The sequence below is a fragment of the Sphaeramia orbicularis genome, chromosome 24 (assembly GCF_902148855.1).
Source record: "Sphaeramia orbicularis chromosome 24, fSphaOr1.1, whole genome shotgun sequence".
Taxonomy (NCBI): domain Eukaryota; kingdom Metazoa; phylum Chordata; class Actinopteri; order Kurtiformes; family Apogonidae; genus Sphaeramia; species Sphaeramia orbicularis.
The window spans coordinates 4,918,341-4,935,919 of NC_043979.1; the positions used below are offsets into that span (position 1 = coordinate 4,918,341).

At 39.2% G+C, this 17,579-nt stretch overlaps 1 protein-coding gene across 2 annotated transcripts; it reads left to right on the top strand.

Annotated features, from left to right (window-relative positions):
* Positions 1 to 4,625: 4,625 nt before the first annotated feature.
* LOC115414704 (gamma-crystallin M2-like) lies at positions 4,626 to 14,271 on the top strand. 2 transcript variants are annotated; one of them, XM_030127975.1, is made up of 2 exons: positions 4,626 to 4,642; positions 13,728 to 14,271. In XM_030127975.1, the coding sequence occupies exons 1-2, from the start codon at positions 4,626 to 4,628 to the stop codon at positions 14,269 to 14,271; spliced, it is 561 nt and encodes a 186-aa protein (XP_029983835.1). The 2 variants fall into 2 exon arrangements, with proteins under 2 accessions (XP_029983835.1, XP_029983836.1); XM_030127976.1 differs by lacking the exon at positions 4,626 to 4,642 and having other exon boundaries at positions 13,705 to 14,271.
* Positions 14,272 to 17,579: the final 3,308 nt, after the last annotated feature.

Below are 17,579 nucleotides of genomic sequence, written 5' to 3' on the forward strand. Positions count from 1 at the left end.
AAATGCACAAAACATTTAGTAACAGGCATAATATTGTTAATTTGCGTTCATTTCTCTTAAGACATTTCAGGTTGTTCATATTTGTTCAGGTTAAATGTAAACATTTTCATTGAACTTTTTTACACTAAAACAAAGAGAAGAAATTGAAATTGTCATTATTTATAGTGTATTATGATAATATTTTAATGGTCTGACTCATTTGAGATCATATTGGTCTGTATGTTGAACCTTAACTAAAAGGATTTTATATCCTTCATTGTTAATTTTTGCATTTCACAAATTCATCCCACGGGCCGGAGTGGACCCTTTGGTGGGTCAGGTTTGGTGAATGGTTGTTTGTCACTGTGTGTCAGACCTGTGATGGAGTGGTGACCTGTCCACAGTGTACCCCGCCTTCACCCTCTGACAGCTGTAGTCCACTCCAGCCCCTCCACAACCCCACAAAGAATGTGTTTTAAGAAAGTGACAGGATGGACGGTCAGACAGAAGGGCAGTTTGACGAAATCACTAAAGCTGCAACAATCAATCTGACACCACATGAAATCAGACAGGTTTTAGCTTAATTATCTCTGATGGCTCAGGGTTCCAGATATATCCAATGTGTATAACTTCATAGAAATGTTTCTTTTATTTCCATTATTTCTAATTCCTCATATGCTACCTGTGTATTCTCTATGCCTCTGTTTTATCATCATACTCTGACAGAGCATCCCCATCATCACCTTTCAGGGCTTCGTCTAGTTAGCTGTGGTGGTCTCCCATTCTACATTAAATTGATTTAGTTGATATCCAAAATGAAAGGCAAAGCTGTTTAGTTGAAATGGCAGTTGCAGGGGGAATAAAATGAAAATCTGTGCTTTTCCACACATCAGTTACTGATATGACTGTGGTGATCACAAGCCTCAAACATCCTTTATGTTTTAAACCTACATTTACAAACTTCCACAATGGCTAAATTATCCTCTAACTGTTAGATACTTCACCTTAACAGTGTTGCGTTCAGTGACATTTTTCTTCTGACCCTCTGTCGTACTTGTTGCCAACACGTGCTGACCTGTGACATCATTGTGCAACTTCTCCTCCGACCTCCCAGGGGTCAACCTGCATTCACCACACAATGTGACTGTCAACACTCATTCCCTGGCCCGATGGGAGAAGCGCCGCATAATCAGCGTCGTCATCGCTGAGCGATGTCATTAGAGACGGCTGGCTGAGTCTCTATGGGCGACCCAACACGAGTCGTCAGCAGCCAGCTCTCCGCTGATGCTGTGTGACCTCTGAGTACCGGGCCATGAGAGCGTTAACCATGTTAACGCTCAGCTACACCACTTTGCGAACTCACTGCATGCCGACTGTCACTCTGTAACGTGATGAACCGATGTATCTGTCAGATACAAAATGTAGTCAGATATGCAGAGGCTATCATGCAGATAAAACAGAGTCCGGGAGGAAAAACTGGGAGTGTAGGTGCAAGCAGCACAACTTAACCTGCAAAGCTCAAAATGAGCATTAAACTTTCAACAGCGCAGTGCTCTCTTCTCCTGCAGCCAGGCTGAGCACATGGAGCACAGCCTCAACCCACGTTCACTAAGATATTCAGTCATGTAGTTAATAATGATTCTCTACTTGTACGGTTAAATTCCCTTTACAGTCGCTTTTAAAGCTTAGGGAGTGTCATTTATCTCTTAAGCAAAATGCCTCAAGCAACAGCCATGAGCTGAAGCTCAATTAATCAGTGTGGTTAATAGTGTGGGAACGGGAATAAAAATAGGATGAATGTGTGTTCCCATGTGAGAAGTCTGCTATTACTGGGTTTTCTCTAAGTTTTTGGGGGGATTATGTGGTGTGTGGGGGTCATGTGGTTATGGAATTTGTGGTCTTGCCCCCAAAAAATGGTGTTATTTGACTAAAAACTATGTCTTGAGTTTCTCATCTTTTTTAACTATTACTATTTCACCAACTTTGGGAGCACAGGTAGGTGTTCTAGGGCTCCTCCTTCAAGAGAAGGATCACATTAAAGCTGAAATGATTAATCGATTAATCGACTCGAATCCATTACAAAAATTATTATATTATTTTCCTGAATCAAAGCTTCGTTTCCTTAATTTCGCTGCTAAACATTGGTTCCACTGTTGTGTTTCACATGGACACTTATTGTGGTGCACATGACACCAGGATCAACACACAGTTGGATGTTAGTTCCATGTTCAGTTGTTCATAAGTTGGATCCAAATGTGTTGAAGACTACAGTGACATATTGTTTGTAGATGTCATTGGACTTGTTTGTTGTTTACATCTATCTATCTATCTATCTATCTATCTATCTATCTATCTATCTATCTATCTATCTATCTATCTATCTATCTATCTATCTATCTATCTATCTATCTATCTATCTATCTATCTATCTATCTATCTATCTATCTATTTTTTTTCTGTTTCTTATTTCTGTATAATTATTTTTATATACATCCTTTTACTCTTATACTTTGTGGTTGTGGTTTCAGCTGGTTCTGGAATAAAGGAAAAGTTGTTTGTCTTTTTCACTTTTTTCACATTTTCAAAACAACTGTTTAATGCAATTTAATTGAGGAAAATAATCAACAGATTAATCGCTTAAAAAAATTATCAATAGCTGCAGCTCTAAAGTTTATCCTTCATATGTCAGCTGAAACTAAAACAGATGCAGTTGAACCATATGCAAATCCATACAGGAGTTTGAGGGGTTTTCTCCTCTTTTCCAAGCCATTAACAAGACAACTGTCAGTCACTTTGCAGCTGATTTCCATACGAGTCACTGATAAACCTGAGCTCAGACACAGACTGGACTGTCTCTGTTAACCTGACACTTTGGCCAGTTTTAGCGCCCGAGCCTTAGCTTAAACTCCAACATGTTCTTTCACTTCTTCCACTTTAAATGATTTCTCAGTTCCCGTTCTCAAGCCTTCAGTGATTCAACACTCACATGTAAATCCAAACCTGAGCTGTAGGACTCCAGTTTTGCTTAAATTATTGTTGCTCTGGGTCCACATTCCAATGCACACCACCTCCTCATTTGCCCAGTTGTCAAGGAGATGGATCGGCCACAGTACGAGATTGGTCAGGCAATAGCAGGCGTTCTCATGGAGAGGACTGTTCAAGTAGAGCTGAGCAACATGAGCTGTTAGCATGAAGATGAAATGAGGTTTGTTGAGATTATTATCTATTTAGGCTGAACATTTGGCCACACAGCAGAACATCCCAGAAATGTAAATGTAGAGCTTAGTTTTATGGATGAAGTAAAACAATAAAACATTATGATACACAGCATATATGTTTTAGCTTGCTATACACATACACCTAACATAAACCTTAACCTCCTAAGTTCCAGCTATGGGTTTTCTGTCCACATTTGTAGACAAGAGTTTCACAACTTTATACAGAAAAAAATAAAACTGTCCACCACCAAGGACATTCTATAAAAATTTTAAAAACTGCATCTGAAAATAACTGTTGCATCATGATGTTTCCAATATAGGCACTTATTTAATAAAAAACAAAAAAAGCTGGTACTTTGCTGACATTTCCTGGGTCTTAGGAGGTTACAGAAGTGATATTTCCCCTTTTTAAAATGGAATTGTTTGTTTTCAAACATTTCCCTGTAGTCTACATAACCTGTAAATGCTCTGCTTGGGTCTGAATTCTTCATTAATTCAACTCCATAGGTCCGTCTTCAACCCCATTTCTGAGTAAGGACACCAGAAAGGTCGTTTTGAGCGCTGGCCCTTTAAATACAAATGACCCCACCCCCTCCAGGTTTTTGGCTGTGTGGCTCTGTCCTGTCCAACAGCTGAACATTTTAGGTAATCAGCTCCAAGTTTGGACATATTTTCAGCATGGACTGCAACCGCTGCTGCTGATAAACAATTAGGGCGTACTCGGAGAAATGTTCATCAGAAGAGAAAAAGACGATTGAAATGTTTTCCCCATAAGAGCCCATGTTAAATTTTCCGCAAGTTCCCGGATCCAGAAGAAGATCCTGATCTGCATGTGGCCATTATGTTTTGGTCATCTCCCCATCAGGGCTGGACTGTAGAAATTTACACTTGATATCATTTATATTTACTGAGTTATTGCATCGATCCACTTCCTATCTCTTATAATGAGGAAATTTTTCAAAGTGGCACCAAATCCAGAATCAGATCCGGATCCAAATAATTTCACTAACTTTTGTTGACATCATCATAAAGAAGCTGTATACCAAGTTTGAAGTCAATCGGAATTGTAGTTTTGGAGAAGAAGACAATTGAAATTTTAGTAACGGACGACAGACGACGACGACGACAGATGACGACAGATGACGACAGACGACGACAGATGACGACAGATGACGACAGACGACGGATGCCGCATGACGACAATAGCTTATGGCCTGTCAACAAGTAAGCTAAAAATGGACTTCCAGAAGAGTCTGAAACGTCCTGTGTCCAAGAGTTAAACTTTCTAAAGATTCTTGATCATAAATGGCTTGAAAACACTTCTGTTGATTGTCTTATAGCAATTGCATAAGATAACAAATATTTTTTTTGCAATTATTTTGCATAATCATGACAATCAGATTCATGAAGCTGCATTATGACAGTTGGATGAAACTAAAAGAGAAGTTGTGTCTCACTCATCCCACATTATTTTGTGATGTTTGACCTTTGATCAAAAGGTCCTCTGTGACTGTCGTCTTCAGATGCTTCATTTCTATTGGTTCCTGTTGTTATCAGTCGTTTCAGTCAGATAATCCCTTTTTTCTTTAACAAATATGGTGACAAAGGCAGCCTAGGACAAAATTTTAACACTGTTGGAGTTTTTGAGATCTCACTGACTGCTGTCATGATCTACACTGTCATTGTACACAAAATGACAATAAAGGCTGTTCTATTGTATTGTACTGTATTGTATTGTATTCTATTGTATTCTTAGCTATAGTCATGCAGATACCACTTTTAAGCTGTTTTAATGATACCCCTCCACTATTTATTTTCTTTCAATAAACAAAATAAATAATGAAGCATCATCTTAAACATTGGACATTAGTTGTATTATTCATTTCAAAGTAAGCTGCATTAAATTTGGCTCACATGGTGCTGAAAAAGGCTTGGGTGATTCAGCTCAAACTTATGGAAAAGAGATACAAAGCTTCCCTTAATGAAATTTTCTGTGGTAGTTATCGTCACTGAACAGACAGGATACATGATGTTTATTAAATCCACTATGGAAAGAGTCTGAAATCCCACAAACAGAAGGAAACTTCAAATGTAAACACGAATATAATTTTATGACACCATATTGACAAAAGTCAGGGTGGGAGGCATTGACACATTATTTTAAAAAAATATTAATGCCATTCATAATAAAATTTGAAATAAACAATGAGATGCCATTCTCTGTCTGGAAGGTGACAGCCTTTTTTCATGAAGTGTATAGTATGAATAAATATTTTGCTTATATTAGTTAATTAAAATGCACAGAAAAATGACACAGGACAATTAAACTGCATTAATCTGTGTGAGATAACTTTGGGATGACAGCCTTAGTCTGAATGTGAATCAAACTCTTTTACAGTGAAAGAACAACAATATGTTCTTTAATTGTGACTGCCTTAAGTTTCATCTTTAGATTAAGTGATCCTGAAAGTACATGAACAGCCGACAAGAGGAAGTGCTTTCACTCTGTAAATTCCCCTTTTGTAAAACATGATGAGCAGTCAATTCTTACTAAAATGCAGACAATTCTGAATAACATAACTACTAGTTAAACTTCGTGAAGTCACGAGGACACATCTTTGGAGAAATAAACAGAAACTCTGTGTTCTTAGAAGAATAGAAGAGTAGAATAAAATTTGTCATTTGACAGCACAGTACAATGTACAGTACAGCAAACGAAATTGCAGTTCGATGTTAGGGACATCAGGCCGCAGCAAAACCTAGTCGCACTGCCACAGAACCCTTCCTTCGAAATTTGCGTGAAGAACAGAGAAGATAATGCAAGCACATACATCATAAGACATCATACAGTCTTCACTCGTTACAAGTGGACACATGCTGGTACTTTTTCAATAGATTTGGTAGGATTTGGGGGATAGGGTGAAAAACAGAATTTGAGGGCAGAGGGTTGGAGTGGGGAGGGGGGAGAATGTGTGTGTATTGTGCATTTGTCCTTGGAAGTTTGTGTGCAAAAATAAGAGACACATCTTCACATCATTCCAGTGCTGAATTCTTTAAAATCAGCATCTGTCCATGGTTTTAGCTGTTACAGATGGAGTGCATGTTCCTGCCTTGTAGCTTGTGGAGCACCAGTTGGACTGTTGTGGCTAATCTCCAGTTCTGCATGTGGTAATGAGCAGCTATTATTCTGGATGACAAGTTACCATTAAGTCCCCTGAGCAGCACTTGAGCTGCTGTAGAAGCAGCACTACGTCACAGCTCAGGTCATCAGTGAACCCAGGCTGGACGAACACAGACACTGAATAATAATAATGGATTAGATTTCTGTAGCGCTTTTCAAGGCATCCAAAGCACTTTACATTATTCACTCGCTCTCACATTCACACTCTGGTGGTGGTAAACTATGTTTGTATTCACGGCTGCCCTGAGTGACAGAAGTGTGGCTGCCAATTTGCGCCAAACGGCCCCTCCGACCACCACCAAATATTCACCAGTGTGAGTGACACTGGAGCAGAGGTGATTTCTCATAGACTTCAAGGGAAGCTCGGCTTCCCTTAAAATTACAAAAATTAAATGGTTAAATACAGGGGTTGGACAAAATAATGGAAACACCTTAAAAAATCAACAAAATATAATTTAATATGGTGTAGGTCCGCCTCTTGCGGCAATTACAGCCTCAATTCTCCGAGGTATTGATTCATACAACTTGTGAATTGTTTCCAAAGGAATTTTTAGCCATTCTTCAGTTAGAATACCCTCCAACTCTTTTAGAGACGATGGCGGTGGAAATCGACGTCTTACTTGAATCTCTAAAACTGACCATAAATGCTCAATAATGCTGAGGTCTGGGGACTGTGCCGGTCATACGAGATGCTCAACTTCATTAGAATGTTCCTCATGCCATTCTTTAACAATTCTAGCTGTATGGATTGGGGCATTATCACCTTGAGGTGAAGGTGTTTCCATTATTTTGTCCAACCCCTGTATGTATGGATGTGTTGACATTTCATTGACTACAAATGTGTTAGAACACGTTCATCTCACAGACTAATTTATTCAGAATCAGAATCACAAATCAGCAGACTCGTTGTTCACTTCTCCTCCATTCCCGTTGTGCTGTTTTCTCATACGATCTGTGCTCAGTGCATTTGCCCGTAGAGGCCCAGCGTCCATGCACTTCGATGGGACTGAGTGGAACAGTTTTTTTCATTGCCTCAAAACTGGACGGTAATTGGTATAAATGCCACGATGTTGTCCCGCCCCCGGATGCTCAGGGTCTCTGGGGATGAATGGAGCTGTGGGTGGACCTCGGCTGGGCTGGACGCCAGACTTCCACATTCTGATTGGAGGATCAGTCGAAAGGCTGAATCCCATTTGATTGACAGCTATTTTGAGATCTACTCCTTCACTTGACAGAGTTCAGTTTAATACCGTCACGCATTCTGCTTGTGAAATCGAGAGAGAAACCACTATGAAATTACTTGTTCATTTCTTGCACTATAAATAAAACACACTCATTGTACTTCCTTGTTTCAATTTAACATAATTTCAACATTTTCTTGTTTACTTGGTACGATAAGGTCACTGACCATTTACTTAAAAAGGAATGGAGGGCTGAATTTATGTTTAAATAACTTGGCTTTTTTTATGTAAGCTGACAATGAGCTTCCCCTCTCTGAAAGATGAGCAGCCGCCACTGGACTGGAGGCAAGGTGGGTGAAGCGTTTTGCCCAAGGACACAACGGCACATGACAGAGCGGGATTTGAACCGCAAACCCTTCCATTATTGGATGACCCACTCTACCCTCTGAGCCATGGCCGCCCCAGATCGGGTTTAAAGAACCTATATTTTTGATATACATTCATGGTGTGCCATAACAGTCTCATAGAAGACCACTAGTGTACTTCAGTAGTGCAAATCTACCCAAGCCTCACACCATTTAGTTACTTCTACTACACCTGTCAATCTTTTGAACCCAGCGTGACACTATGAAAGTGTCAGTAAATCCATGCTAACATGCTATTTAGTAGCCTAAAACAGTCAGCAATTTACAGTATGTCTGCAATGTTAGTATAACCTAATACTCCATGAACGTCATTCTGTTTACAGGAAAATATTAGTATACAAGCAATGGTCAGGTTGCCTATAAATATCCTATAAGACAATGCAGTTATGATGCCGACGACAACAACCACTAAAGGACATGGCAGAAAGTGAACAGAGCTCAGTAGCTGGTAGTCAGTAGTATTAAACAGATGCTTTATATTTCAGCTCGGTATTGTTGTACTATTTAAAGCAGAGCAGATGTATGCTAAATTTAAAAAATAATTAAATAAAAAATACCAGTGGCCTGAGACTGGTTGCCAGATGGATAAACATCTTTCTTTGTTTACCAAAAGCTGTGCAAATCTTGCATCGGTACAAACAACAGCAGTTTAGACTAATTAAAGTCTCACAAGCAAATTGTCAAATCATCTCATGGTTCAAATCCATTACTGTAAATTTAATTAGACTTCTTTTTCACTATTATTTTTAAGCACTATTATTTCCTCTGGAGCATTTCTTCTGTATCCAAGTCATTTAGTTCCCATAATGCCAGCCAGTAAAGTCAAACTACTATTGTAAGTTTTAATGTCATTTTGTCTTCACAAGCTTTTGAGTTTCACTTTAACCCAAAGAGACACAGAGATAGTTTTGTGTCAGTTTTCAAGCACATTTTTTTACAGTATATATTTAACCTTTCTAGGGTTGTTGGCTGATGTGCCTTTGAGCGAGGCGCTTAACCCCTCATTTGCTCCCCGGGCGCCTGATACGGTGAGCCCACTGCTCCTAGTATGCAGTGTGTGATGCATGTATGCATGATCTAGTGATGGGTTAAAGGCACAAGCCAAATTTTGGTATGGTGCATGTTAACGTGTGTGGACCTACTGACAAATAACGATTCTTCTTAAGTAATTTCTCACCATTTATGACAGTATTATTCTTTTTTTGTGAGTAAATCATGTATTTTCATATATATAATTCACTGATCATGTAGATGTTTATAAAAGCTCAGAGTAAATTCAAAGGTTGTTATATTGAAACAGAAAACTGAAAGAAAAGTGACTTTATCAGTAAAATATATCATTAACTGAACATATAGCACTTTATATAACCTTTTAACATATTTTTACATTTTTGCACTCTTTAATTGTCCTGTGTATATTCAGTTCTGTTTATTGTCTTTTTATTCTCCTCTGCACCGAAAAGTATGGAGCCTCAATTTCGCTGCATTATTATACTGTGTATGATTGTGCAATGTCAATAAAGATTTATCTTATCTATCTTATCTTATAAACCCAGTGTGCCCATCCACTGTCACTGATCCAACTCCATGGGTTTTACTGGTGAATCAATGTTGTAAAGATGACAGTGTTTCCACGGTAACTACAGAGCCTCTGAATACCCAAATGGGTCATAACTGATGACCATGAAAAGGTGACAAACTGTATTTTACACCAATTATTTACATGTATTGATAAGATTAGGTATTAAATATTTTAGATCAGTAGATGATTTAGGTTGACAGTGGATATTTGGGTCTTTGAGGGTTAATTTAATTTTGTGTGAACACTGATTAACCCATAGAGACCCAGTGTTACTTTTCCGGCAGTTCCCAAATGAGTTTTTCTCTCTAATTAACCTCTCTTAACCAATTTATCACCATTTATTAGAATATTATCCTCTCTATTTTACGTTTCTTCAATAAAAATCTGGTATTTTCCCAGATTTTATAGACTGATCATGTAGATGTTCATAATAGCTCAGATTAAAGTTAATTATCATAATATCAGACACAGAGAAAACTGAAGAAAAATTTACTTTTTCAGCAAAATCTGTCATTAACTGAACATAAACCCAGTGTGTCTATCCAGTGTCATTGATCCAATTCCATGGGTTTTACTGGTGAATCGATTTTGTAGAAGATGACGTGTTTCCATGGCAACTATGGAGCCTCTGAACGTCCAAATGGGTCATATCTGATGACCATGAAAAGATGACAAACTGCATTTTACATGAATTATTTACATGGATTGATATGATTAGTGGATCAACAAGTATTAAATATTTTGTAACGGTAGATGATCTTGGTCACCAGTGGTTGTTTGGGTTTATGGGTTAAGTAAACTTTCTACTAATCTGACTTTGCAAAAAAGTAGTTTTGTTGTGTCCCAAGTATTCCGTGATTGTGCCTTTTATAGCGAAGGAGATCATTTTTTATAATTTTTAATGAGGTAATAGATCTTTTTTTTTTTTTTTTTTTTTTTTTTTACAAATCCATCAGAGCTAAATGCTGTTCAGAGTGATGCATCTGATGTCTTACAACACTCCTGAAGGGGGATCTTCAATAGTCTCTTAATTCTTCAAAGCTACATTGAGTGTTCCTTTTAAAGAGGTACTGGAGTGGAGGTACATTCCTTGAACCAAAAACACAGGAATTCCTCTGCTGTCCCACTGAGCTCAGTTTCTTCCACACCCTGTATTTTGTGTGGACAAACACCGCAGGAGAATCTGAGCCGTAGTGCTGACATTGGCTGTTTATTCAACCTGGAGCTGAGACCAGAGATGCCATAACTCAATTTAACTACCATGTTGAGTTTAATGGAGTGGCCACACAGCAAACTGTTGCTGGCAGTGCGATAACATCCATTGTTATGCTTCACTCAGCTGATTGCGACATCCATGTTTCAACATGCAGCTGGAGCTTTACTGGCTTCAGGGAGTCTTCATCTTTGGTAAAACATTCTTTTAAAAACACACCCGGCCTCATTTGTTGCCAGTCCTGCATGACTGATGGTGTGGAGGCTTTCATCTCTGAGGAAAAACACTGAAGCCACAAAAGTAAAGTGAAATAAAGCAGAGTGGTGTGCTGAGTGAAGCAATACTGGAACCAACAAGAAGTGAAAGTGACAGGGTCATAGTTTACATGAAACTGGTGTCTGTCCGTCGCCCACAACTTCTTCTCTGTTAATGTCATACTGGTTTAGACTTTGGGTCTCTATGCTCTATTTAATTTAACTTTTGCTTCCACATATGCGCTGCCTTCTTTTCCATGAGTTTAATATCACTTTGGCACACACACACACACACACACACACACAGCAGTAATAGTAGCTCTTCAGTGTTGTAGGTAACACTACCGATACAGTGTGCTATTGGATTTACACTACATAAACCCATATTGACAGATAGATCTGAAATGACTAATCGACTTGAACCAATTAAAATATTATTGGATCACAATTTTCCTGAATTGAAGCTTTGTTTCCTTAATTAATAATTCCGCTGCCGCTAAACTTTTTTTTTCCCACTGTTGTGTTTCACACGGACGCTTACTGTGACGCACATGATGCCAAGATCAACACAAACAACATAGAACATAGTTCAGAAGAGATGTGGACAAAAAAATAGAAAATGTCTATATGTTGACTTTTCTTCATTAGAACCATCACTTACTCCTTTAAACTTTGAAGCTTTCACGCAAACATTAAAAATATTTGGCTTTCACTTTGTGTGAACATTGATTAACCCATAAAGACCCAGTGTTACTTTTCCGGCAGTTCCCAAATGAGTTTTTCTCTCTAATTAACCTCTCTTAACCAATTTATCACTATTTATTAGAATATTATCCTCTGTATTTTGCGTTTCTTCAATAAAAATCCGGTGTTTTCCCAGATTTTATTGACTGATCATGTAGATGTCCATAAAAACTCAGATTAAAGTTAATTGTCATAATATCAGAAACAGAGGAAACTGAAGAAAAATTTACTTTTTCAGCAAAATCTATCATTAACTAAACATAAACCCAGTGTGTCTATCCACTGTCATTGATCCAACTCCATGGGTTTTACTGGTGAATCAATGTTGTAGAAGATGACGTGTTTCCATGGCAACTATGGAGCCTCTGAACGTCCAAATGGGTCATATCTGATGACCATGGAAAGATGACGAACTGCATTTTACATGAATTATTTACATGGATTGATATGATTAGTGGATCAACAGGTATTAAACATTTTGCCAAGATCAACACAAACAACATGGAGCACAGCTCAGAAGAGATGAGGACAAAAAAACAGAAAATGTCTATATGTTGGCTTTTCTTCATTAGAACCATCACTTACTCCTTTACACTTTGAAATTTTCACACAAACATTAAAAATATTTGGCTTTATTTTTTTTTGTTATGTTAGTTCCATCTCAAGTTGATAGTACATTAGTTAAGTTGGATATTTCTATACATATATCTTTTATATATCCTTTAATGTAGTTTACCATCACCAGAGTGTGAAGGTGACAGTGAATGAGTAATGGATCAATAATGTAAAGTGCTTTGGGTGCCTTGAAAAAGCACTATAGAAACCTAATCCATTATTATTATTTTACTTTTATATTTTTTGTGGTTGTTGTTTCAGGTGGTTCTGGAATAAAAGTCAAGTTGCCACTTCCAGATGTCTTTTTCACCTTTTACTATTTTTTTCACGGATTCAAATAATTGTTTAATTGAATCGCATCTAAGAAAATAATCAATAGATTGAAGGATTACAAAAATAATCAATAGCTGCAGCTCTACTGAGAGATAGTGTTTAGGGACAGGAAGTGATATAAATTATTCTTAGTTAACAGCAGGACTCTCACATGTATCAATTTTTCATACAAATAATGTTGGTTAACTTCTTTTTCTAGAACTTACAGTAAACATAATGAAGATAAAGGGCCATTTATTGACATTAAACACTCAGTTAATGCTGTGTAGTTTTATGGCTCTGAGAACCACTAAAGTTGCAGTTTAAATCCATGTCTATCCACTCTCGTATGTAATACACTATGCAGTAAAGACAATGGAATGCTGCAGGGAGGGGGATGTTTTAGACAAAAAAGGACATTCTCATAACACTGCCACAGGAGTTTGTCATAAATTATTATTTACAGCCATACTTTGCCATTTAATCAAGATTATTCTACTCTATGTATTACAGTGTATGATTAAAGTCCTAGTAAAGTCGTAGTTTCTGCCACCACAACAATAACTGTTGAGGATACTGTATACTGTATACAATTTTAATGCTGTGACACAAAGAAAATAACAAATCAGTCAATTGTGCAAAAAGTAAGAAATTGTTTACACCATCGGCACAAAACAGAAACCTGAGGATGGTTGTGTTCTGTACAGTCCTGTGAGCCTCTACTGTCATGACAAAGCTGCTTTTGTCCTCCGTTAACCCTTTGAAAGAGGTTTTGTCCATATTGAAAGTGCCTCTGTAATGTTTTTTGGGGGAACAGCTGTAAATGTGGACAACCTCGGTTCTCTATGGGGTTCTATGGTATATTGCTGGCTCAGGGTGTTTCTCATAAAGGGACGTTCTGTTTGTCAGGTATAAAAAGGAAAGCTTCAACCAGGTCGACAAGCAGTTCAGCTTCAAGAGCAGGATCACCAGCATCGTCACCTCCAGTGACCGCACAGCACCACCAATCATGACCACCTCCAGCATGAACATGATGAGCAAGATCATCTTCTACGAGGAGAGGAACTTCCAGGGTCGTTCCTATGAGTGCATGAGTGACTGCCCTGACATGTCCTCCTACATGAACCGCTGCCACTCCTGCAGGGTGGAGAGGGGCTGCTTCATGGTCTACGACCGCACCAACTTCATGGGAAACCAGTACTTCATGAGGAGGGGCGAGTATGCCGACTACATGAGCATGATGGGCATGAGCGACTGCATCAGGTCCTGCCGCATGATCCCCATGTACAGGGGCTCCTACAGGATGAGGATCTACGAGAGGGAGAACTTCGGTGGCCAGATGTACGAGGTGATGGAGGACTGCGAGAACATCATGGACCGCTACAGCATGTCCAACTTCATGTCCTGCAACGTGATGGAGGGCCACTGGCTGATGTATGAGCACCCCCACTTCAGAGGCAGGATGTGGTACATGAGGCCCGGCGAGTACAGGAGCTTCATGAACATGAGCGGCATGAGCGGCATGAGGTGGATGAGCATGAGGCGCATCATGGATTCCTGCTACTAAATGATGGTGCCCTCAAGATGGTTCTACAGTTCATTTCTGAAATGAAACAACACCTGAGAAAAGACAATCACTGAACTGCACAGATACCTTTGACTGGAGCTGTCTGAGAAAAAGAACCGTCGACAGTCAACAAACCTATTGGCCTTTTTGAAAACATGAATAAAGTCTAATTTGGTAATTGTTTTCTCTGATTTATCTTCTTTATACTGCCAACTACTCCTACATCATCTTCAGTCCAAGCTTTTTTTTTAACATTTAACACAATGATCTGGGTAATTTAAAAGGAAATGGTAACTTTATGGTGTAAATATCTTGAAAACTCACTTTTAAACGTTTATGGGTTATTGAGCACTTGCCACAAAAGGTCACATTAAAAAGGTTGGTAAAGCAAACTAAAAACATGGAATTCAGAATTTTTTGGCTACAGCAACATCTACAGCACAAGCAACAATGTTAGTGAATAAATTAATGAATTAAACAGTCACACAAAAAATAATTATGCCAAAAAACAGCTGGTGGCAGCACATACAATATAGTCTGAGGTCTCACTGCAGAAACCTGGGTCTGCTGCACTGACCCCCCCCAGAACACTGCTGTCTGTCTTCATTAAAACTATGACAAAGAAAGCAGAACTGCTAAAATGAGATTACGTCCAGCAGAGAACCTTTAACTCCTCTATTGTCTTTTTGTCAAATCTGACGCATTTTGAAGTTGTACAGCTGCATAAACACTAGTATTAGTTATAATACATCATGCAATTAAAGAAATCATGATCAGTATTATTTGTTTCCTTAATGATGTGAAGTGAATGCCTGTCCATCTCAGAACACAAAGATGAACTAATCAATGATCCCTGGAGTCTGTTTCAGCTCACATTCACCTCTCATCAGCCAACCATCGGCAGGACAGTGCACGGTGTTTTTAGTTTGATTAACTCCTGGCGTCAACAGGAAAACTGTTTTTCTTAATTTTAATCCATTTCTCCAGATTTCCCAGTGGAAGGTTCAGTGGTTAAGCTGTCTGCATTAATGAAGTCACTGTGGATGTGGGAAAGTCCTGCTCCCACGTTGCAGGTCAAGGTGTCTGCTTTCTGACCTTGTCTGTTTCCTTGTAGCTTCCGTCTCTCCTTTTCAGCCATAATTAGAGTCGATGTAAGCAGACCAGAGTCCAATAATTGGTTCCTCTGTGAACCTGCACAATATTTCACAAAATTGTGATGCCACTAATCTACATATCTGTGGCTTGGACTCATGGTTTTTAAATTCAAAGTCATCGCCCTGGCGCATTAGGAGACTGAACTTCTGTCCCAACAGTGGTGAGTATGGGGTTTAATAAAATCAGAAAAAAGAAGTGCAAAAAAGAAATGCAATACAGAAGAAATAAAGAATGAAGAAGAAATGCAGAGGCAAACACCTGTTTAGGAGATAAAACAGACTTTTCCTTCAAGATGGTGAAATTTGGTGTGGGACCGCACAAAATCACAAAGTATCTACCTAATACACTTTACAGGGTGTACTCACACCTGAAAAGTCCTTTGGTCCGCTTATTGATTCGGATCGAATGCGGACTTTACTTTTTTCATTTGGGTCGGACCACATTCTCATTGCACTTTTTGCTAGTGGACCAAAATGTGTAAACAGAAGCACGCGTGTGATGAACTGCGCTGGCATTGGACAGAAAAGTTGGAGGTGGGGTGAATCAGAGATGGCTGGTGTTGATGAAAACAGTTGTGGAGGTCCTATGTGCAGTTATCCTTTTTGGAATATGTATTATATTTTTACAGACACAAATTTATGAAAATAATGTTAACTGTCAAGAACAGCTGGTTCGGAGCCAGTTTCATAATATGGGCATCTGACTAAATGTCAATGACACATTCAGTCTCCTCATTGCTCCATGTCTGTCCATGGCTCATGGCTGCTGCTAGTAGTTCTGACCACCTGTGAACCTCGGCTACTTCCAGGGCTATGATGGCTTGTCAAGCACAAAAAGGCGCATGGTTCCTTGGTTTATTTTGGCTCGAGGCCGGTTATATTCACACAAGAAGTGAACCGGCCCAGAGTCTGTTTGGAAGCGGATCGAGACCACTTCATTTAGGTGGTCTCAGTCCACTTGTTTGATTCGAATCAGAATTTGCATGTTTGTATTCACACCTAAAAAAAAAGTCCGGACTTTACAGGAAAACAAACTCTGGTCTGTTTTAAACAGACCAAACGAAGTAGGTGTGAATACACCACTAAAGACATTTTCAACCAATAACAGAGGTACAGATGGGGAAATGCATTAAATGTGAGAGAAGATCATGTATTCTATGGTCGGAGTCAAACAAGTGTCACATTATTAAAGAATGTGTCCCCATCCTTCACAGACACCTGTGAACCTCATAAACCTATTATCACTGAAGAATGGGAAAGTGTGTCCCTGACATTAACATGAGTAACTCACATTAACACTTTCAGTGCCATGGGCCGATTAAATCGGCTTTACGAAAACAACCTGTAAAGTGCCACGGGCCGATCAGATCGGCTTTGGAGAACACGCCACATTTGTGTACAAAAAAACCATCCACCCCCATTTCTTTCTCACATTTCGATGACGTTCTTTCTGTGTCCCCCTTTTGAGACCAAGCAGACGGGAATTTGAGGTCACGCGACCGAATAATATTTTTATATCTTTTTAATGTTTCTTATTCTCCGGTGTTTCATCAGAGGGAGCCCTCCATGCCGGGGGGCGGCTGTGGACTCCGGGGGCTGTGGCGCCTTCTCTCACTGGGGTCCGCTCCTTTCTGGTGGGTGGGGGTCCCAGTTGGCCCTCTCCCACTAGTTGGGATGCGGGGCTGTGTTGCTGGTGCCTGGTCACCGGGGTCGGCGGCTGCATCCTGGTGCGGATGGCTCCCTGAGACAGCGCCTCCTAAATTGATGTTTTACTTTTACTTGTACATTTTTGTTCTGGTCTACCCGTGCTCAGTCAGTCTTCTTAAGTATGTGTGAGCTTGTGGGTTTGCATGTATATGTGGGTTTGCATGTGTATGTGTGTGTGTGTGCGGGTGAGTGGGTGGGTGTGGGTGGGGGGCGGTACTGATTTTTAAACTGATATGTAAAGCACTTTGTGCTACAGTTTTTAATGTATGAAAAGTGCTATATAAATAAAGATTATTATTATTATTATTATTATTATTATTATAAATTATGCAAATTACGATCAATAATGAATCGGCTCCGTCCGGTGCGTTTTGGATCTAATCAGCAATCGGTCTGATGTTACCGAGGGGTTTCCTGCAGGATTCTTCAAATATTATAAAAACGACG